This window comes from Xiphophorus maculatus, chromosome 3, assembly GCF_002775205.1.
Source record: "Xiphophorus maculatus strain JP 163 A chromosome 3, X_maculatus-5.0-male, whole genome shotgun sequence".
Classification (NCBI taxonomy): domain Eukaryota; kingdom Metazoa; phylum Chordata; class Actinopteri; order Cyprinodontiformes; family Poeciliidae; genus Xiphophorus; species Xiphophorus maculatus.
In genome coordinates this window covers 2,646,023-2,669,098 of record NC_036445.1, presented here as the reverse complement: position 1 = coordinate 2,669,098, position 23,076 = coordinate 2,646,023, and the positions used below count along the sequence as shown (strand labels likewise).

At 41.0% G+C, this 23,076-nt stretch overlaps 1 protein-coding gene across 1 annotated transcript in view; it reads right to left on the bottom strand.

Annotated features, from left to right (window-relative positions):
• Positions 1-3,521: 3,521 nt before the first annotated feature.
• Positions 3,522-23,076, bottom strand: part of LOC102232091 (ETS domain-containing transcription factor ERF) — a 59,327-nt gene continuing 39,772 nt past the window's right edge. Inside the window, 6 exon segments of the mRNA XM_023330993.1 lie at positions 3,522-4,684; positions 5,024-5,273; positions 5,275-5,339; positions 5,456-6,156; positions 6,567-6,682; positions 17,944-18,178. Coding sequence (XP_023186761.1) covers positions 4,034-4,684; positions 5,024-5,273; positions 5,275-5,339; positions 5,456-6,156; positions 6,567-6,682; positions 17,944-18,178 — 2,018 coding nt within the window. The 3' untranslated portion in view covers positions 3,522-4,033.

The window sequence follows — 23,076 nt, the reverse complement described above, 5'->3', positions numbered from 1 at the left end:
ACTGTTCCTTGAAGGACAAACACAAACAGGTTAAAAATCTGAAAAGTGCAGTGTGCATTTATTTTAGGAGTTGCTTGTAATTAAGCTGGTAATAAAAGCCTATCCGTGTAATGTCATTTTAGTATAAATCCAGATGTTCTTTGAAGACCTTGGACATCTGTTAGAGAACAATAGTGAACAAAAAGCATCATGAAGACTTCAGTTCAGCTAAATAAAATGGGTTTAGAGCCACAAATATGACCTGATCTTATAACTTTTGATAAATATCTACCTTTTAAATATCTAACTTTTGATAGGATGTTGATATTTGCACATACTGCCAACCTAATAAGAAAAATAGATCAAATAAAAATGGTTGGTACTAGTATCATTGCTATGGAAATAAAATATAGAAACTGAAAATAGCTAATACATGCATTTGTTATTATATCTTTTTAAAACTTCAGTTATTTCTTTATGATTTTTAGTCAAAGTTTTTAAGCGAGGACCCCAGTCCAGAGGTGGAGGACCGTGGGGATCGTCCAAAGAGCCAGTTGTGGGTCCAGAGCCGCAGGTTGCAGACCCCTGGTCTGGCTATTGTTGAAAGAAATGTGAAATAAGTGCCATCTGCAGTTTTCCACACCATCACTATGGTGAAGCATGGTGGTGGAAGTATCATGACGTAGAAATGCTTCTCTTCGGACTTTAGACTAAACCAGGTGTGTCCAAACTTTTTAGTCTATTTGCAGCAATAAAAACATGATTTGGGTCGCTCTTTATTTAAAAATAAAGTATTTTGCCATGTTTTAAAAATGTAATTAAAGACAGATTTGGGTCAATGGATAGATGTGTTCTGATCTGATGGTTTATAAAAAGATGAATAGTTTGTGTTGTATCAAAGAAGATGAGAAGATTTTAATTTATGGGTCAAAGTTTAGTCCTAGTTGGAAAAAAAAGTCTCCATCGCAATCAACTAGGAGAGGTCCAAAACGTGGCTCAGGGGCCATCTGTGGCTCTTGAAATTATTTTGATTGAGTCAACATGAAAATATGTGGCAGGACTTGAAAATTCATGTTCACAGAGATTTTCAGTCCGATCTGACTGAGCTTGAGCTTGTTTGCAAAGAAAAACAAGCTAAAAGATGTAGATGTACAAAGCTGGTGAAGACATGGTAGCTAAAGAGAGGCCAACCACACTTTTCAGATTTAAAAAAGTAAAAATGAAACCAATTCATCTTTTCCTCTGCTTTACATCAATGCAGTAACTTGTGTTGGTTTATCACATAAAATACGACGAAGCTTGTTGATTCACTGACAAAAAGTTTCAAAACGGTTTTCAAGGAACAGAGGTAACAACCAGGTGACATCAGGAATTTAGAGCCCGTCAAAAACACTCGTGTCTGTCTGGGTGTGTGTGGGCGCGTGCTGGGCTGTGTGTGTGTGTGTGTGTGTGTAAAAGTGCATAGATTTTAGAGAGAGGGGCATCTCGGTATAATAATTAACCCTTTTCTCTCAAGTGTGCTGAACTTTGAAGCGTTAATACTAACTGGAGTAGGAGAACAGTGCAGGATTAGCGCCTCGCTTAGCCGGCTCTGACAAGCACAGGAAGCCTGGAGAGGTGGCCTGCAGCCAGGACAGCTCCGACCAGGGAGAACCCTGCTGAGCAGAGCGAGACTGCAGACAGGGAAACAAAAAAAAACAAACAAAAAAAACCAGAGAACTGCACGGTGAAAGGGCAGGCTACTGCAAAACCGAGTGAACAGCAGAGCCAAGCAAACTGTCTGAATCATTAGCAGTCTGCTGGTTTTCTCTTCCTTCCTCTGGTGGACAGGCCTGAGCTCTTTGTTTACATATGCAACAAATATACAAGAAATCCCCCACTGCTCCTTGTTCTGCTGCCCCCATAACAATACCATCTGAAAATGATCCACTTACCATAAAAAAAAAAATCCATCATTAAAATGCTGTGCTTCTCTTAAACTCTTCTGTAATCATCTCCGTCTGAACATTTATAAAGATATATTCTGTGTGTGGTTTTAGAGCTCAGTTTGAACTACTTTACAAGCTTTAAAAAGAAGGCGATCAGCGGCAGTGTGTGTTTGCAGGGAGAGGGAGCTGTGACGGCAGTGCTGGGCATGTGTGTCTGTGTGTCGTTGCTGGTTTAGTTTAACACTACGATTGTTAGACGAGCTCGAGCTGCAGCTGAAACTACTTCAGGTGGAGAAGCACGCTCTTCCTTCGTTTTTTTTACGCTCCCCCACATCAACCTGGGGTTCATATTGTTTCTGCGAGAAGAGAGTCGTAATGTTTCCACACGTGGTCCACGAGAGAACACTGCAAAAACACATCTCACCAAGTATTTTTGCTCCAAGTACGAGCGCAAATATCTTAGTACATTTGGAATAAGACAAAACTAACTCAGAAGTAACTTTTGAGCAAGATATAGCAGCCTATTTTACGTAAATTATTAATTAATATTGATGAAAAAGTACTAGTTCTACTGGCAGATTAAAGTGAAATAATCTACTACTGTTTCATCAATAGTAATGAATTCTTTACTCAAAACCAGTTCCTATATCTTGCTGAAAAGTTACTCTTCAGTTAGTTTTGTCTTATTTCAAGTGTCTTGAGATATTTTCATCACGAAATAGAGCAAAAAAACTTGGTTATATTTTGTGGTTTTGAAGTGAAACGAGACAGAACAGGAGGAAATCAGAGGGGTGGTGGTGTCAAAGTCAAATGTTGAGGGAAACGCTGACGTCTCTGCTTGGTTTGGGCTCGATAAAGTCCCTTGAGTCCCGTTCGATGCGTCTGTGTGGATCCAATAAAGATACAGCAAAAGGCTTCCCTGAGTGGAGAGGGCCAGACAAACACCCAACAGCCCCACTCACCACACTTTCCTTCCTGTCCCACATGATCTTTCCTCCCAGCTGCCCTCCTCTGTCCCACCCAGCATGTCTCTCCAGGGCTCTCGGGGTTTGATGCAGGCACTTAGAAGTCCCGTCGGCCTGTAGGGCGAGCTGCAGGGCTGTGAGGGGTCGTTTCTCCTGAGGAAAGAGTTGTGTGGCTGCTGATGATGAGAAGATGGGAGCTTCACTGGCCTGGTGCACTGCAAAAACACCAAAATCTTACCAAGTATTTTTAGTCTAGTTTCTAAAGAAAATATCCGAGTACAAATGAGACAAAAATAACTTACTCAGCAAGACGAAGGAGCTTGTTTTAAGTCAATAATTTGTTAATATTGATGAAAAAGTGCAGGTCATAAGTGAAATAAGTAGTACAAATTGATTATTCACTAACTAGGACTTTTTCATAAATATTAAAATATTTACTGTCTTAATTAGAGTTAGATCCCAAAAATGTAGAAATTGTCTGTTTATCATCTACTAAGGTAACAATGTGGAAAGTCTAAATACTCTATAAAATGATATTTTATGGATTTCATTAAAATTTTGTTAACCGTCGAGCAACTAAGAAAAATCACAACAAATTTTTGCCCCTTTTTTTATGTTTTGAGTTTTTATGTACATAGATTTCATAAAAATGTTGCATTGTCGAGCAGGTAGAATGTTAAAAACAAAGTAAAATCACAATAAATTCATTTTTGCATTTTGAATTTCAGGAACTGTGTCCTGCCAGTAGTTTAAATTTGGCAGTTTCCGCAAAAAGTTTGGGCACCACTGGTTTAGATTAAAAAATATTCACATATTAAAATGGTCTAGTCAAAGTCTAGACATAAGTTCAACTGAAAATATGTGGCCGGACTTGAAAATTTGACTCTAAACAAGCTCCTACATTGTGCTGAACAGTTACTTGTACATTAATTTTGTCTTATTTCAAGCATACTAAGACATTTGCACTAGAAACTAGATAAAAAAACAGCTGGTTCTTCCAGGATTGATGGCGGCTCTGACTCAACAGGAGTCTGACTGTGTCAGTTTTATGAGCGTGTGTGTCAGGCTCTGCTCTCGGGTCGTCTAGTTTGTCAGTGTGGGAGTGGGATTACATTTACAAACTCCTGTACTGCTGGAGCAGTAGTGTTGGGGCTGCGCTCCTCAGCAGTCTTTGTTCTCCAGGGACAGCTGGGCCGTGGCGCGGTGCAGCTCGGCGCTGACCCTCCGATGTGAAGCCAGAGGCGCTGATAAAGACCCCTCATAAGCTAGCGGAGGGGGACTGTCTCCGTCTTCCCCGTCCTCCTCCATCTCTACACATCCGTTAGTTTGCCTCCCTTTATTCCTGCCCTCCTCCGGTCGGACCTTCTTGTCGTCCGACTCTTCCTGCGACGCCTCCATGCGCTGGTCCTCGCTCCAGCGCCTCTTGAACCGCAGCTTCAGAGGGATGCACTTCCCCTGCGCGGCTCCGGTCGAGGGCGTCTGCGACTGGGCGGCGTGGCTCTCGCCCGGCTCCACCGGTTCACTCTTAAGGGTAGTCAGGCCGCGGTGGGCATGCTGCGAGGTGAAGAACGGCATCAGACCCGGAGGAGGAGGAGCGGGGGCTTTGAAGACGTCCTCGTCCAGGTCTTCGTCCTGCGACGGATGATGGGCGGCCGCCGTGCCATTGGACAGGTGGTGGTTGTGGTGGTTGGAAATTCTGGAGTGTCGAGCGGAGAAGAGCTCAAACTCATTATCTCTTTCGTCTGGGTCTTCATCGCTGATGTCCGTCACCTCCACCTCTTCCTCTGACTCTATATCAGAGATGGGCTCCACCTTAGGAACGATAAATTACAACATAAATTAAGACAGAAACAGAATTATGATCCAGCGGTTTTATTTATTTTACAACTAACCTCACTTTCTTGTTAGTCTACACCTTGAAAGTATTCATATCTCTTGAAAATTTAACCCATAACTAGGGTTGGAGTTAGGGCTGGCACCTGTATGAATCCTGAATAACACACTACTTTCTATTGGTCCATCTCATGCTTGTAAAATCCAATGAAACACAATGAAGTTTGTGGTTGAAATGTGAGAAACTGTGAAAACTTTTGCCAGGTACAATAAAATGACCAAAGAATTAATCTTTGATTAAAGAGAAAGTTTACGCACCTTTATCTTTGGGAGTCCAGCACTGTTCAAGGACTGCGTTGAGGAGGAGGCAGAAATGACCCCTGACCCGCTTGCCGAGCTCAGGTCGCTGCCGAAGGACAGCGAGGACCCCAGTCCAGAGGTGGAGGACATGGACCCGGACCCGGAGCCAGAGGACAGGGAGCTCTGCCTCGGTTTGCCCTGGCTCTGTCCGTCCCTCTGCTTCCTCCCCAGAGGTGGCGGCTGCAGCTTGAACTTGAAGGGAGACATGTGAGGTGGCTCCTCCCCCAGGTGGAGAGGGTGATGCATGGGGTGGGAATGGGGGTGTGAGTGGGCAGAGTGAGGAAGCTGTGGGTGGTGGTGGGCGGAGTGAGCCAGAGACGGGTGATGGTGTCGCTCTCCGGCCCTCTCCCCTCCCCCGCCTCGCTCTGCCCTCTCAGAGGCCATGCCGGGCTTGTCGGCGGCGGGCCGGTGGGGCTGAGGGATCACAATGTTGGGGTACTGGAGGAACGCCCGGGGGCTGAGGCCGTAGTTGTAAACGGACTGGGTGTGGGCCTGCAGGTAGCGCTTCATGTCCTCTGGGTTGAAGGAGAAGTGGGAACCCAGCATGGGAGACAGCGTGGGGGACGGGGTGTAGGGCAAGTGGGACGTTGGGGTCATGGACAGCGCTGGAGACAGAGGAGGGGCCAAGAGGCTCGCCCCTGGGGGTCCAGGCAGTGGGGACACGGGGAAGGGAGACAGTGGCTCCTGGTGGATCCGGTGCCCCGCAGGACCACGCGGCCCGGGGTGGCCTGCAGGGTTACCTGGCCCTCCGTACATACGGAAGAGAGCCTCATGAGACAGACGGGGATGGATGATGCTTCGGTAGTTCCCGCCGCCGCCGGGGCCCCCTCCTCCTCCGCTCACACTCCTCTCACCCCTCTCTTCTCCTGCACCACCGTTTCCCTCCTCGATCTCTGAGTTGACCGAAGTACCGTCGCTGCAGTCGCTGACGGAGCCGCGGGCCATCCGTCGCGCCACGGTGCTGAACATGCCCCCGGGGCTGCGCAGATCCTCGTTGGGGGAGAGAACCTCAGAAGGCGTGGAAGGAGGGAAACGGAAATGGGTTCCTGCTCCGGTGGGGACAGGCGGTGCACTCTGAGGTACACTGCTTCCTGGGAACACCAATGAAAAAAGAAATTAAACGAAATGCCCTGAAACAATCCCATATAACAAAAGCTGCATTTCCATTGACCAAATAACTGGGACTTAACCAAATGTAATGTTTGTTACTGTTTTCTCATGTGGCAACTGTATGGTGTTTAATTACTTTTATTTTTGTGTTTTTATGATGTAAAGCAGTTTGATTTGCCTTGTAGCTGAAATGTCGATGTTTGCATTTTTTTTCTGCTCTTTGTTTAAGGAGATGCTTCTTGTTCTTACCTGCCTTAGGATAACGGATGAAAACAAGCTGTTGTGCTAACTTGAGCATTTTTACATTGAAGCTTAATGCTGACATGTTCATTAATATACTTAGTCCTAATTTAATTAGATAAATACAACAAAATATTTGATCCAGGCTTACCAGTGGAACCCACATCGAAAAACGGGTAGTTGACCAAAACCAGTTTGTTGAAGTTGAACTTATATGTGAACCTCTTGCCTTTGGTCTTATGAAGGATCCTCTTGTTGTAGTAGTATCTAGAAAAGAGCAAAAGCGAAACACATCGCACTATTTAATTCAAGACTCGGGCGTCGTGTTGCATCAATCATTTCATCGAAATCATGGAGGCTGCGACAGATGTGCCTGCACGCACTAGCCCACACTTTAATAAGGCACGAGTCTTTCATGCACCCCTCACCACCGGCACGACAGATATTACAGAGTGTTGTATGACATTTGCACAAAGCAGACCCAGAAAAAGGAGGATGGAGGAGGAGAGGGGAGGGTAAACGAGATGAGAGAAAACAGACAGATGAGCTGTGGAGCAGCACAGTGATGCTGTGTGTAAGGAAAAGCAAATGATTAAAAAGATCAGAGGCTGCTGTGAGCAGCATCACCATCCCAGCCAATAGGTAGGCTGTCCAGAGTGGATTATTAGGACAGGACAGGCTGAAAGTAGATTTTACAGGTGGTCGGGGTGCTTAACACCTGACAGTTCGGTCGTTTGATTAGGGGCCAAAATTGCAACACTTGTTACATTTTCATTTGGTTTGGTTTGCTTTGACACTAAACTGTGTCAAACCCCCCCCCCCCAACAAACTAACTGGAAAAACCTGTTCATCTCTTCGCCAGTTATGATTTCATAAAGAGAAATCATAAATGCACCAACAATGAATGATATTAGCAGGTCAAAGTTTGTCAAAAGCAAAGCCAGGAATTTGCATCTTTAATTATAGCTTATTTATTATACCAGCTTATTTTCAGTGTTAAATAAAAGTATTACAAATTGTTGTGTTATTGCCATAAAGCTGTGGTATCCTTAATTCAAAATAACATGCTATGAGATTTCCATATTTTTTTGTTGGTTTTATTTATGTAAAAGAGGGTTCAAATGGTGTCAGTGTGGTGCCACACACCAGACGGGACATTTTGTTATCATTTTGCTAGATTTTCATTTTATGTAACAGCAAAGCAAATCCACCAATAATTCAAGCCATCTTTATCTGTTTATGTAATGGCCATTCTCTCCATTTCTCCCCCTGAGCTTTCTCTCTCCCCCATGGTTCCTCCCTACACTACAAGGCTCCATTTTTATTAACCTTTGTCCAGCTACAGCTCTTTATGTAACATCTCTCTCCTTTCTTATCCAGATCCACATCCACTTTTATGTAACCTCCAGAACCCTGGCAGCCACACACCGTCTAAGGGCAGCAGGAGAAACACAGAAACAGGTAGAGAACAAGCCAGGATGCTGCATGCCTCCTAATTTTTACACAAACACACTTTACTTTTCTTTCAGCATGTGTTTTCTAGCATGAGTTAGAAAATGAGGCCTGGTAAAGATAAGGGTTTCTTGAAGGTATGTAGTTATTGTTTGGTTAATCAAAGCCTGCTGACGATCATTTAAACTCGGTGGTAGTTAACTACATGCCGGTGTGTGTCTGTTTTTCCTGTTGCCTTCTTTCCCCCTCTTATTATACCTATTACCAGACTTTTTCTACCATTTTTCTTGCTCTGGGAACAAGCTGTTGCTCTTTTTCACTTGTCCTCTTCACCCTCCCCTCTCTTCTTCATTTCTCCCACACTCATACCCCCTGTCTTCCACTTTCTCCTCCAACTATCTCCACTGATCCCCCTCGAGGCGATGGGTGAGTGAGTGAGGGACAGCGAGAGACAGGACAGGCCTGCACTGTTGAAAACATTGTTTACGCCAGGCACAAAGCAGCATGTAATTTCTGCTCTAGGGGAGACACTCACAAGGGTCTGGAGAGGAGGGAGTGTGAGGTGATCGGGAGCAAAGGGAGGGAAGGAGACAGAGAAGCAGGCAGGAAATCAGAAAGAATTAAAATCAGAACAAGAGTGTGGCCAAATTAGTTGATTACTGAAAAGTCAACAAGCTGCGCTGCTGACCATCTGAGGGTCCGGTACCAATCCAGACTGGACAGAAAGTCAGAAAAGTTACAGGAACATATTCTCAGTTGGAATACTCCAGATTCAAGGGTGGGTAAAAATATTAATTCATCAACGCTTTGCAACCATCATAGGGTCTTTGTAGAAGACCCTCTGATCATCTTCTCAAGTTTATTGGTAGTTGCATTACTGCCACCTACTGGTGAGGAGTGAGAGTCAGAATATTGTTCCAATACAGTTAAAAAATATTAAAAAATGTGAATTATCTCAGTTTCCACAAGGAGAATTATTTACATTTAGATATATTTTACTTCAGTTTTAACACACTATTGTCATGTTTTAACTTTTGTACTCCAAATTGAGCACAAGTGCAATTTTGCTATTTTCCTGCTAAAAAATGTTAATATATACGCTGTAAATAGTAAACAGAGAAAATAAAAAATAACACATAAAATTATTAATAGACAATTCATAAATTACTTCTATGTTACTTATTAGGAAATCAATATTGAAATATTTAAATCAAAACTGAATCTAAATCGAACTGAATTGTGACCCAAAGAGAATCATAATCGAATTGGATCGTGGGCCCTACAACATTCAGTTTTCCAGCTTTGTAGCCAAACTGGTTCACTGAAAAGAGTATAAATAAATAGAATAAAATATTTGTTTGAAACAATGTAAACCTCCCAAACTGGGTGCCCTTAACTACAATTTAAATTCAACACCCACATTATTATATAGATGTAAATATTCCCAAAGACGACTGTTAATGATTGAGATCCAGAATAACTCTAAAAATCTGACTTATTGCATCTAAAATTATAAATCAGAGCTAATACAATCAAATAGTATCACTTCTTTAACTAGTGAGCAATCTAATATAAAGTCTGTCATATTTCTACTATTTCCTGATACAAAAACCTGAATCTGGGACATTTAGAACAAAAACAAATAAAACCCGTTTTTATAATGGATATATATTCAAATTAGGGCTAAAACACTTTGTTGTTCCATAAATAAAGGAAAATGAACTTGAATCGAAGGTGGAACCTTGTACACTAAAGATGAATGGATCTGTGAAGCAAGAAAATACCGAGATCCAAAGTTGGAAACTGCCAACAACTTAGCAGCAACTGGTGGTGAGTCTGGAGCACGTGGCGATCCATCCCCACCCACCGACTCCTGCGCCGTCATACGGGCAGACGGTCTTTGAAGAGCATTTGAACTCACTTCAAAAGAGAAGAAAGGGATTCTTTGAGTGCCTGTGTTTAGCTGCCCACCAAACTTGCGCTGTATGCATACACAGACACTTGCACCTCTAACACACACTGCTCCATATCATTCAGAAACACACATCAGTGACCCCTCAGATTTATCTTTTGCATCTTTATTCCGCTCTGTGCTGAACTGAAACGATGGCCCTGACAAGATCCAAGGAAACAAAGGAGCGTGTGATTGACTGTAGGCGTAAGGCTGCAATGATCTGATGATCAAAGCAGAGATAAGCAGCAGTGCAATGCAAGGACATCAACACTTCAAACTGCACATTAATTATATTTATAAACAAAAACAGACTCTCTCCATTTCCTGACAGAAAAATACACAACTATGCATATAAGAACAACTTTTGAGCTCAAAAGTTATGGGTGTAATAACTAAGAGGGAAACTAAAGTTAGGCTTTACAAACATCACTGACAGTATTTTCAGATATTTGTTGTTGTTATTATGCTGTGTCTCAGTGAGTGCGTCTAAAATAAGACCTGTCAGCGTAACAAAGTCTGCTGTTTAAGTTTCCAGCTACATAATTGGGTTAACCACGGCTGTGGTAGGCAGCACTAAAAATGATTTTTCAAGAAAAATGCAATGCATACTCTGAGCTGCTTTATGCCTTCTGTGATGTCACCACAGTCATGTACAGATGGATGGATGGAAGTTTGTTGTGATATGAATCACAAAAAGATTTACAACCAAACTGCAAAACAACTACAAAAATCACAATCATGAAAGATAAAGGTCACACTAAACTGAGTTTGGTTGATTCTCCGGAACAATCTGACCAGCAACTTTAAAGTTTAAAAAAAACTTAAACTTTAAAGATCTAAAATAAGAAATATTTGGTGTAACTAATGGTTTTTGGGAAGAGAAAATCATGTACTTTGGTTTATAGTAGGGCTGAACATTATATTGTAGTATCATTGTGTGCTATATTCACACCACGAAGGACTGACCGAATTGTTATCCGATATATTAAAAGTGTTATGAACCTGTATTTTTCATCCTAATGTAATAATATGCAGCCAGTTGAACAGAGTCATACAGCAACAGACGTTCACACTGGACACTAATGATGTTGCCCAAAATGCTCACAGAGTGATGGAAGCAAAGATAAGAAAGAGAGGAAAGAAGAAAACAGGCATATACTGTATGACAACTGATATTTCAGTATTTACCATTGATTATCACCAGTGCCCTGACAATTAGAATAACTCCCCAATGCAGATTAAAACTATACTTATAGCATTTACAAAAAGAGGCAAGATCAGTGCAGGGTAATTGTCAACAGGATGGCAGGAGAGCAGCATAACCCTAGGTGCTAAAAAACCCACAATGCCAGCAGATGAAAGACAAAGTTAGAGCTCAAAATGTTCTTGAACATCAAAGTCTGTCAAGTAAAAAAAAAAAAAGCCTTTTATAGATGAACTGTGTTTAACATCTTGTAATTTGTTGTCCTGATGAGCTCTCTTTCAGTATCACTCCACACACCCAAACACACCAATGTCCCCCTTTAAAAGCGAACAGTGGCAGCCCCGCTCTGCGTGCGCGTGAACAGGCTGTGCCTTGCCCATTGTTGGGCCGTAAATAGGGGCTGACTGTGACAGGAAGTTAGGATTACAATACTCCCCATGCGTCCTGTGTTTATTTTCTGCCTCTTTCGTCAGCGTCGGCTGTTACAAACACTCGCATCCCAGCCAGATCTACCTCAACACATATGCACACACACCAGCTGCTCATACTCAGGTGTGTGTTTGTGTGAACAAGTCGCACACGTCAAAGCCCTTCGTGTAACGGTGTTTACAGAGTGGAAAAGGAAATTAAATGTGTTTGTGCGAGCATGTGGGCTGGGGGTGTGACTTGTGAAGATGTTGCATGCTCTGTACGAATGCGTGCAATGATATAAATACTTTTGATGCATTTACATCGATGTGAATGTGTTTATTTTGAAGAAAAGGGTCTGGTCAGGCTCTGATTGGCCTGGTCACACGCTCTGTGGGCGCAGAGATGTAGTAGAGCAGAGCAGAAAACAGAGACCCCATTCAACTGAGGACAAAGACAAACACACAGAACTCATGTAAGTTGAATACATACATGCTGCAGATAGAGACAATGGTTAAACAATGCATGCAGTGGCTCTGTCCCTGCAGTTTCTCCCTGGCGCTAGGTGCTTCTACTGAATGCACGGCTGTAAACAGACAACCTGTGACCCATAAACAGACCCTGCCAGCGTGGCGGATAACAGGGTGCAGATGCAGCTGCATTTCCTGCAACAGATTTTGTAAATGTGGTCACTCGGGTTAGAACTAAATGTGCAGTTTAAAAAAGCATTCGTGTAACACATCGTGAAATTCTCAAGTGGTGGCCCATCAATTAAATAAATGCTGGGAAAGAACCGATTGTGTGTAAGGAAAGCCTGCTTGGGCAACAGTCTGTACAATGGTGCGTTTGTGTACACGAATGAGGGCATGAGCTGTGTTGGTAATCTTTACCAGCTGTGTGTGGCAGTCGCCATGACCTCTGACCACCGAGCAAACGGTGGCTGATGACTGGCCCGACATGGAGGTCTGGGGGTCTAAAGGAGCTGGGACCTCTTAGCGTGATTACACTCATTAGGGCAGCACTGCGATGCCTGATTGGTAACAGGCTTCATTTGCCTCCACCCTGCTTGGCTCATTGCAGTTGTTCTGTTTCATGAGAGCACAAAGTGGTGCAAAAAGTGAGCAGTGAAACAAGCAGGTTTAGGCTTTTTTTATTTCTCATTTCCTTCAAGTAACCACAGATAAAACTTAACAGCATTGGATTTAAACTTTCAGAAATCTTAAAGGATGGAAGTGAAGAAGACTGGAGATGTTTTTATGTGGCTCTGGAGCTAAAAAAAAAAAAGAACCTCATGACTGCTTTAAAGGGGACCTATTATGTGAAATTCAAATTTTCCACGTTTTTATGCTTCCAATTGGATCTCAACTACTTCTGAAAATAGTCCAGGCACTTAAAGAAAAAACACCCGGACGGTTCTAGGCAACAAGTTAATGTTTTTTGGTGTCTGGAAAACAAGCCGCTTCATAAAGATCTTGATTGTTAAGTCACATTTGATGAGCGTTACCTAGCAACCTGAGCTAAGCTCCAGCACATTTGGTCACCTAGTTTTTCCGCTGTATGTGTTGTACAACGGCTGCTGGAAAAGACTAGTATTTTTATGTTGAATTAAGAAACCATTTGCGTAATTCTTGTTGGTTGTGCAGGTGGCTTCACTTCTGCTTTTCAAACATGGTTGTATGTTTGAGCATCTGTTTGCAGCTATTTTCACGTGTGAATGTAAATGTTGGCCGATGTGGCCAGCAGCAGCTTATTTGGATTTAAAGTGACAATGCCCTAAAACAGCTCATTCTATAAGAAGCTGAAAATAGACAGAACTGACCAGACTAAAAACTCATTATTTAAGAATTATTTTGTGGAAAAAAATTAATGAACGTGTTTTGTAGAGTCCATAGACCTATCCTAGCCTGTCAAGGAAGCATAATATTAATAAATCTGACTTTCTGCATCAGTATAGGACAGCGGTGTCACTAAACTTTTCCACATTTTGTCCTGTAAAAACAAAATTAAATGTATTTTAGGAGTGTATACTTAAACCTTCTTAAAATTCCTGCAATTTGACCTGGGAGTGTTTAATGTACTGCACGCAGGATGTAAAATGCAACAATAAGAAAACACATTGTTTAAATTTGGAAGTGTTGCATGCAGTTTGCCTCGTTTGCTACAAAAAAAAGAGAGCCCATGACTATATAATTTATTCCCAGTAAATCCAGCTATAAACTGAGATCTTTATCCAGCGATATAAAGGCGTTAGAGGTTTATTAGAGAACATAAGTGAACAAACAGCATCATGAAAACCAGGGAACAGAGAAGGGAGGTCAGGGAGAAAGTCGAGGAGAAATCTGAAACACGACTGGGTCATAAAACAAATTCCCAAGTGTTGAACAACTTGCAGAGCTCCGTTCAAATCCATCATCTGAAAATGGAAAGAACTACCAAGACAGAGCCGACAAACCTGAACCGACAAACCAGACAAGGACGACAATAGTTTGAGAAACAACCAAGAGTTTCACTGTAACCTTAGAGGAGCTGCAGCTTTCAACTGCTCAGGTGGGAGAAATACTTGACATGGAAACGGAAGATTTTTTATTTGTAAATGCAAATACTTTGTTTGGATCTACCACATAAAATCCCAATTAAATCCACTGGGGTTTGCGGCTGTCAGGTGAAAAAATATGAAAAATTTGGGGGGATATGACAGAATACCTCTGTAACCACTTTAATTCATAAATAAAAGCTGTAAAACGACATTTAACTTCTTAACATCCGCCGCTTCCACAAGCACGTTCCTGTACGCAAACACACACTCGCACAGTTTGAGTGTAATCCTCTCAACATGAGCGGGAATTTCACAGCAGCCATGGGAGCAGGAGGCCAGGATGACGCATGGGCCGAGGCCGTGTCCCCTCAGCGGAAAGCCGGCACATACACACATGTCCACACACAATGAAGGCGTCCTGATTAAGGGAATTTCCACCATGTGCGCGGCAGGCAGAAAAGAATAGGAACACCGGGGTAAAAATAATAATTACAAAAGCTGAGTGATAAAAGGAACACTTCAAAACAAGCAGGCCTTTTCAAGTGTGTCGGCTCGCTGCCACATGCTGACTGTGGGCTCCATTATTAGCAGACTGCAGGTTTTCTCCATATGAGGGGCACAGGGAGGCCTGCTCTCCAGCACTTCGCTCCATATGGGGATGGTTACGGTGCATGTGTGATTCTGTGCTCCTCTTATAAGTTAATCAATCTTTAGTCATCTTGGTGTCTTGAGAGGATTCATTTCTGCAGATTCTTGATGCGAGGGCAGCGCTGGTTTCAAATCAGGTTAACTCTCATGCAGTGATAGTCAGTAACGCGTTACTGTAATCCGATTTTTTTTTTTTAAAGTATCGAATAAAGTAAGGGATTACAATTGCAAAAAACAAGAATTTTGTTTGTGAGAATCTCGGGGCAGCGTTTAAAACTGACATTAATTTAACTCGGTGACAAAAACATTTCATGAGTGGGAAGAAAACGTATCTCCAGTGAAAACCTCCACTTCAACTCTGAGAAAGGACCTAGAAAGTCGCAGAAACCTCCGGATCCCCCCTCTGACATGACCGCTGTGGATACCGGATCTAACTCCACTGGGCAAACCTCCGACTGTCCCTCTCCTGCTAAATAGGAGATAATAGATTTTTAAAACTTATTATTGCTCCTCTCTGCACTTCATCTGTTAAAAGATGACAACATGAGTAATTTGGAGCTCGGTGAGGAGTTAGACGTAAATAATTTTATCTGTGTATTTTACATCTATTCGAATACAAAAAGTAAAAGTATTTTACGTGTCGAAATAGGAATAAATACAGTTCAATGGAATTTTCTTAAAAGATATAGTGCAATTTGAAGAGAAATTGAAAAGAAAATGTTTAAATATTCCCGGATGTTCTACTTTATTTGACTATTTTTTTCTATCATGGAATATGCATGATATGGGCAATTGGGTTACTGTTGTAACTCTAATTTGCTGCTTTATAGCGTATTCAGGCAGTGCAGTGTTGCGCAATGATTATTAAAGCAACTAATTACTATTGAAGATTATTAATCAGCAAACTAACTGGATTATTTTCTTGGGAAAGTAATCAGAAATGAGTAATTAATTACAATTTCCCAGTACCCTGACGAACACTGCCCTCATGTTGGTCGAGGGTGCAGGATCTTATTCGCTGATCTTCTTGCTCTAATTCTGAAGTGACACCACGTCATACATGGTGTCCAACAGGGACAAACCAGGGGAACCTGAGGACGAGATTGCAGGAAGGACTAGCTGGCAATCAGTCTCCAAGTCTGGTCCATCAGACAGCACTAAGACCCACTATATATAAGCACTTACCGAGGCCTAAGCTCCAAATCTACTCCAGCTCCAAACGGATGGACAAGCTATAAATACAAAGCCAGACAACAAGTATTCCTTTCTATCTAAATCTGGGAGGCTAAATCCAGATTGCTGGTCTCAATAATTGTGTCGTTAAATGTGGGCAAACATAAGCAGTCTCTTTTAATGCCGGCTGTCCTCGTGGGACCCCGTCTGTAACGGACGTCGTCCTAATCTCACCAGTAAACGAGCGTTTTTAAGCTGTGCTATGGAGCAATCCAGTGCATCAATCCAGTGCATTTCTCTCCCATATGTGGCTTTCTTTAAAGTGCTTAACCTAATCTCGGCTGTCTTTTAAAGACACATTGAGTCGGAAACTAAAGAAGGAGTGAATGAGACAGGATCAGACCAGAGGAGTTCCTCAGGGTAATGGACTTGCTGTTGGATTCAAATGAACATGAACTGACAAAACTGTGAACATACAGAAACCAGAACACTGGATTTAGAGAATACTTATTCTCTTTTTGTCAAAGTCTAAATGCAAAAACATTAAACAGATATTCCAACTGTAGTATTTCAGTTTAAGCAGTAGTAGAAATAACTGTTTCTTCTTTAAAAATCCCAGAACGGGTTAAAGATTTTATACATTTTGTGTAAAATACCATGAGGTTTTGACTGAGGATTTCCTCATACTGAGAGCTTTTAGCACTATGAACATCTAAAAAAAGCTGCTCTGTGAGCTTCAAACTTAGGACATCCCTGTAATACACTAATGTACTTGGCAGAGTAGGTGTCCATGGATAAAACCTGAACCAAAAGGTGCAAAGACCTTATTGGGCAATTGGGTTACTGCTGTAGCTCTAATTGGAGAAAAACAGCGGCTAAATTTATCCCATCAAACCAATAAGGTTATTTCTTTTGCATCTAGACTGAGATGCATCCTCACTGTTGTCTTCATGTCCATCACAGTTACAGGCTTTTCTTCTGCAGCATTCAGAGATCACTTCACCACAGTCCACCTGATCACTTCCCCAAAGTTCATCTTTTTCAGTTTTTAGGATTTCATTAACCCAGTTTTGAAGTTGTGGCTCATTAACCTCAGCACTGACTAAAAAAATGTGTTACTTTTTGCCCTGATACCTCCATCAGTTTGTATAGCAAAACTTACCACGCTGAAATTTACAATATTTAGTTCACCAAAGTAGTTCCTTTAGACTTTTTTCTGTATCCCCACAAAAATATCTCACACTAGAACCGAACTTTCTAGTCAAATGAACCGTTGTTTAATTAAAAACGGAGAAAGTTGCTTAGAATGCTCGGTTTATTTGGGGAGGTGTGAATGCTAATTAAACTCTGATGTGGAACAAAAAAGCTAAATCTGCTCCGCCTACAAACTTAGGGCTTGTTTCGATTACAGTGAACTCTGACACAGTTAGAATGCATATGTGAACACCAAGGGATCCAGAGACTTCTCCAAAAGCAGGAAGCAAACTATACCGCAAGGCATTCTGGGTAAATGCAACCAAACGAAGCGTGTGAGTCTAGCGCTAGCAGGAGAAAAAGCTCATGGTCTTTTGTAGGATTTTTTTTTGCCTTTTTTCTTTTGCCAAAAGACAAAAGAAATCCTACAACTGTTAAATTTCTACGCTACTTCACGTCTTCTTTTGAGGTTTCTGTGTCATTTCCTTCAGTGGTTCTGGGTGCAGTGCCACCACAGGTGAGGGGGTGAAAAGATTTTTCAGAGGGTCTGGATCATTTGACACATTGCAGTGTGAAATCGAACCACACCAGGTGAAAATGTAACAAATGCTGCAATTTTGGTCCTAATCGAACATCTACTGGACTGTCAGGTGTGATAATACGTAAAATAAGGTTTAAGACAGACATTCACAGAGAGTCTTACCAACATGTTTACTCATTTGTGAATACATTCAGGATAGTTCATACCCTTAACCTTGTATACGTTGATAAATCTAAATTCAGGTGCTTTAGTTTTTGTATACAAAAAACAAGTAAAGTGATAAAACTCCATCAAGACAGTTTTGTGTCTTGATGGAGTTTCTTGTGAGGTTTATGAGATTGTCTGAATTAGCAGATGAAATGGTGATAGCCTCGCTCTCACAAACAATCACCCTCAGTCAGTCAAACTGTCTGCCTACCTCAGCGCCCTGCTGAGCTTGTCGTAGTTCATCTGTGGTTTACACTTCCTCGCCCCCCACAGCCGGGCCACCTCGTCCGGGTCCTTGATGACGAACTCCCCGTAGTCGCCTTGCCACGCGATGACATCATGATACTCTTCTTTCCTGAGCAGCTCCAGGATGAAGTGCCACAGCTGGATCTGCCTTGACCCGGGGCTCGACTCTGGCTTGTAGGCCCATTCTGGAAAGGCGAACCCTGCAGCAGACAGAGCAAAAGGGTGAGCGGGTGGGATCTGAACTTTGCCTGAAACCATAAAGTGGTAGCAATGATCTCCAATGTGGGGTCTTGAAACAATCGGTGTATGCTCAGAGACATTACATTTTCTGGCAGATGATTGAAAGCAGCGCATATTGTTCTGTTGTGCATTGCAATAATAATAATAATAATAATAAAAAACATTTAAGAGGTTCGACACCTGCAGCGCACTTAAAGGACTCAAACTGTGATTTATCCAAATTTATTCAAGCAATATTTTCAGTATTGGCTTTAGAAATGGACTACTTTATTTCTTTTTAACTCAGATTCAAGTTACATTTGACCTCCTCCTTTGGTATCGTCCTGCTGTGATTTTTTATTCGCTTTGGACTTGAGAGGCACAAAATTTAAAAGAACTAGAGCTGCACAATACGTTGCATTATTAAAGGGCTGCAATATAACAATCATAAAGGATTGCTTGGATGCAATATTTGTTGAGTTAGTGTATTTTAAGTTTCATGCATTCACACTCTACTGGTATAGTAATATACCCGGCCAGCTTCATGGACTTTCATTTTAGATGCTAAAGTTTCCAGAGAGTTGTGAAGACCTAAGAATAACTGTCACAATATTCAACAATGTTACTGTAATGCTTTCCTAATACAATTTTTTTGTAAAAAATAAATAAATAAAAAAACAACAACCTGGAAAACAAATATTAAATTACCTGTTGAAACTGAAACTGGTAGACTTGGATATGAGGAAGAATAAATGAGGATATGAGGAAGAATAAATCTCAACACTCAGTCTTACCAAACACTGAATGTAAATATTGTCAATTGTACCACAAACTTTACAACAGGGGTGCGTCAATTCCAATGTCATAGCAATTTTCAAATCTGTACAATTCAGATTTGATATAGGTTTGCAAAACAAAGGTTAATCACTTTCTGAACACTGAAAATGTGCAGAGCCAAATTACGCCATACCATCCTGTGAGTTTTTCACTGAGACAACTGTGCTGCAGCTTTACCAAGAAACTAAAAGAAAGCTTATAACTGCCTTGGCCAAAACAACCAGCGACACCAACACAATAACATGTGATGCAACTTGCAAAAAGGTAATCTAAACATGGCTAAAAGTTTAACATTTAAAACTGAAAAAACACTTTAATGTCTCCATTTTTCATTCTGTCTTATAAAGGAGACTGGAGAACACTGTGAGGGTTCTTTGCACAACTATAGATTGAAGTAGAAATAATTTTGAATCAAAAATTGATTTTGAATTGAATTGTGAGAAAGTGAAAGATTCCCAACATATGAAAACAATAAATATTACAGCAGCAGCAACAAACTATATTGAAAGACGTTCATTCTAAGTATTACAGATGATCAGCTATAGTAGGAAACTTTGAGGTCAAAGTTTTCACTGATCATATTATGAGGTCAAGCTTGTTGTGCGATGCTTCCTGTTGGTGTTACCATCTGATCCGAACTATCTCTGTTCTGCAACACCACCGTGAAAAACGCTGAACAAAACTAAACCTTAATGAACAAACAACCAAACAAAACTCTGACATATTTCAGCCAGGATGTGCAGCTCTGTGTTCGTCTTAATCACGACTCTCATTGACTTTTCTAAACCACTTCCCCATGCTGTCATTAGGTCACCGCCTCGCCACAGCAGCTCTTTGCAGGAAACACACACACACACTGAAACTACAACTGAAAGTCGTTGTGTAAGTGGGCTTTTATGGAAGGGGTAGGTGCTTGAAAAAAAACCTTTCCACCTCTCCTCCACCTCTTTCCTCTTTCAGGCAGTCACTCTTTCCCCTGACCAGAGGAAAACAACATGGCAAGTCATTCCTCCTGTCTATCCCTCCATCTCTCTCTCTCTCTCTCTCTCTCTCTCTCTCTCTCTCTCTCTTTCTTCACCCTCCGCTTGAAGGAAACGCAGAATCGGAGGCGCAGAATGAGACCGTAGGCGAGGGTATATGACTGTTTTCATGAGCATGTGTGTGCCCAAATGCACGAGCCTGAAAGAGTTTATGTGGCATTGCGTGTGTTTAAAAATGTTTGTGCAAGTCTCCCACTAACATTCTGTTGCCTGGGTGGTCAATAAATCTGACACGACTGAGCAAAACAAACTATTGGAGCGTAGTATATTGCCAAATTTTGCCTGGACTGGATTTTATTTTAGCTACACTCACATTGATGGCTCAGAGATTAGAAATACAAGGTTGGCTAAGACAAAGAAACATAACCCATCCTGCTTGAATGTCATCTGCAACACATATGGATACTTCTTGTTGCAAAAAGCATCAGATAAGAGGATGAACAACCAGATGAATTTGCATCAAAGCATCCTCCAAATCTGTTGACTCTTCTGGTAGAGATGAGTAGTAGACTCTCAGGGTGAATCTTGACCCGAGTTTATTTATTCAGTAGGAAAAAGAAAATCATTTTGTGGTCATTTAAAAAAAAAATCTCGATTAAAGAATTCAGCTTTATTTAACAACCAATGTTTTTTGTCCCTCCAGAAATCTAAAAATAGGACAGAATCAAATTTCTTTCACAAACTAATCAAAATGGGAAAGATAAGAACATGGACGTTAAATTAAATATGTGTTTACATGGCAAGAAATGTAATGAAAACATATACTTGTTCAAACTTGTAAATTTCTACAGTCTGACAAAAAAACTGAAAGGCGCCGAATAAGTCTGAATGCCAAAGTTTATGTTGCCACCACAAAAAGGGAAACCATTTCCAAAGTTTATTGTCTGCGATTTTCAATGTAGAGAAAAGACTCTAGAAAAACTATAGACGATACTATGTTAAAGAAGCCTGGGAAAAAAAAAACTCTTTTGTCCTACCATCATAAACATAATCATTATCATAATCATATGCAATATTTGCTAAACTCTGCTACGATTCAGCTGGAACAGTCTGCTGTGGTCAGATTGAGATTTCTGCAACAAAAACGTTCCATGTGGGTCTTGTGTGACAAAAAGTAAAAAATATGGAAAGTGTTAAGTACAGTGGAGGATCTGTGATGATGTGGGCCTTTTTCTTTTTCAAACACTCTGGGAAATGAGCTTTAAATCTCCTGCATTTAAAGCAAAAAAAAAAAAAAAAAAAGTACTAAAACCATACAAGTAGGAAAATCTAAAATGAACACCAAACCTATCATCCTTCATGCACATTCTTGAAAACTGAGGAGAAGAGTGGACAGTGTATGGAAGAATGATTAAAGACCCGTCTGAACCAACCTTTGTTTCCCACTGAACTGACAGGATGGTTGTCAAAAATTATTTATTAATTTGTCTTTTTTCCCCTCTCTCATTAAATAAATATACAGTGGACCCCCACTAATTCATGTTTAGTATTCACTGATGTTTTAGTGGGTCGTCACTCCAAAAAAATTTTTTTGGAAAGCCGCATATTAATATCATTTTTTGTACAGTGTGAAGTTGAAATAATGCTTGCAAAGCAGCCAATCCAGAAGCTGCATTCATTTTCCTTGGTGCTGATTGGCTGTACCCCAATTAACAGCTTCTGTTGGGGTGCTAGTAGTTTCATATTGTATATAATAAATTATTATCATCAAAATATGCCGTTACAAGTATTTATTTCTAGGTACTCATAGATTCTAAGTGCTCATGGATGGCTGTGGTCTTCAACCATAACGAGTGGATTCAAATTTAAGGTTAGATTTTAGTCTAAAAAAATTCATCTTTTCTTGCAATAAATGTTTTATTAAGACTTTAAATATAGTGAGCCATTGTTGTACTGGGCAACTGTGACTTGATTAGTAATTAAACTTTCTCTCATGTACATATTTAGCCAAGACCTAAGAAGTTAATAAAACTACAACCTTCAATATCATCATAGAGCAAAATAAACATGTTCAAAACACAGATGAATGCAATTTATTACAGTAATTTTCTTATGTACTCCTGTGAGATTTCTGTTGTTATTTATTTAGCTAATTATACATTTCATTTGAAAATCCAGGAAAAGATTAATAATGAAGCATTATGAAACTCAGAGAATCCAAAAGCAAAACGTTGCGATGGATAAACGGGACTAAATCGTCAGATTATGGATGTCCAGGCGTGTCAGTCTGGACGACGGCCTGCAGCAGAGATGGGTAGCCCTGATAATCTCTGCTGCCCTAACCATTTAAGAACCATTGCATAACACAAAATAAGGCTCATAGCAAACTTTCGTGTATATAAAAAACTGCTTAATGCCTTCCTACTCAGTAAGGAGCCATTTCTCATCATGATTATGCTGCATTTTCCCTCCACAGCGATCTATCTGCAAAGCATGGTCAATGAATCACGAACACCTACTCACAAGTCATTTTGTGATAGAAAATAAAGATTTCTGATGTTACTCAAATTATGTATGAGATGCCTACACATTTTCCATGCTCACCATAGCAGCTAAAGCCACAATTAAGAGCGTCTGGACCTAAACTATGGATCTATGTCCCTGCGAGTAACATGTGAAATGTCCATCTGTGCAAAAAATAAAAACGTCAAACTGTCATCTGTAGTTTCTAAGACTTTCCAGGGCTGCATATGTAGGTGGCAGTTAACATGCAAATGACAAAGTCACTTTGTTTCCTTTTTTCCCTTTTTCTCACCCTACTCCTCCTCCTCCTGTCTTGCATGCATTTATATTAAATCAGGAGGCAGAACCAAACAGTGAGGCATCACAACACATTTTCCTGTATAGACTTCAAGATAGCAAAAGAGAAATGGTGATTATATTTTACAATGATCAAGATCGGCTCAAACTGAAGAGACTGGTCATATCTCCATCTGGCTGGAATGAATAAATGAAGAGTGCTGACCACATCTTCACCACTAACCCTGACGTGTTGCTGTTAA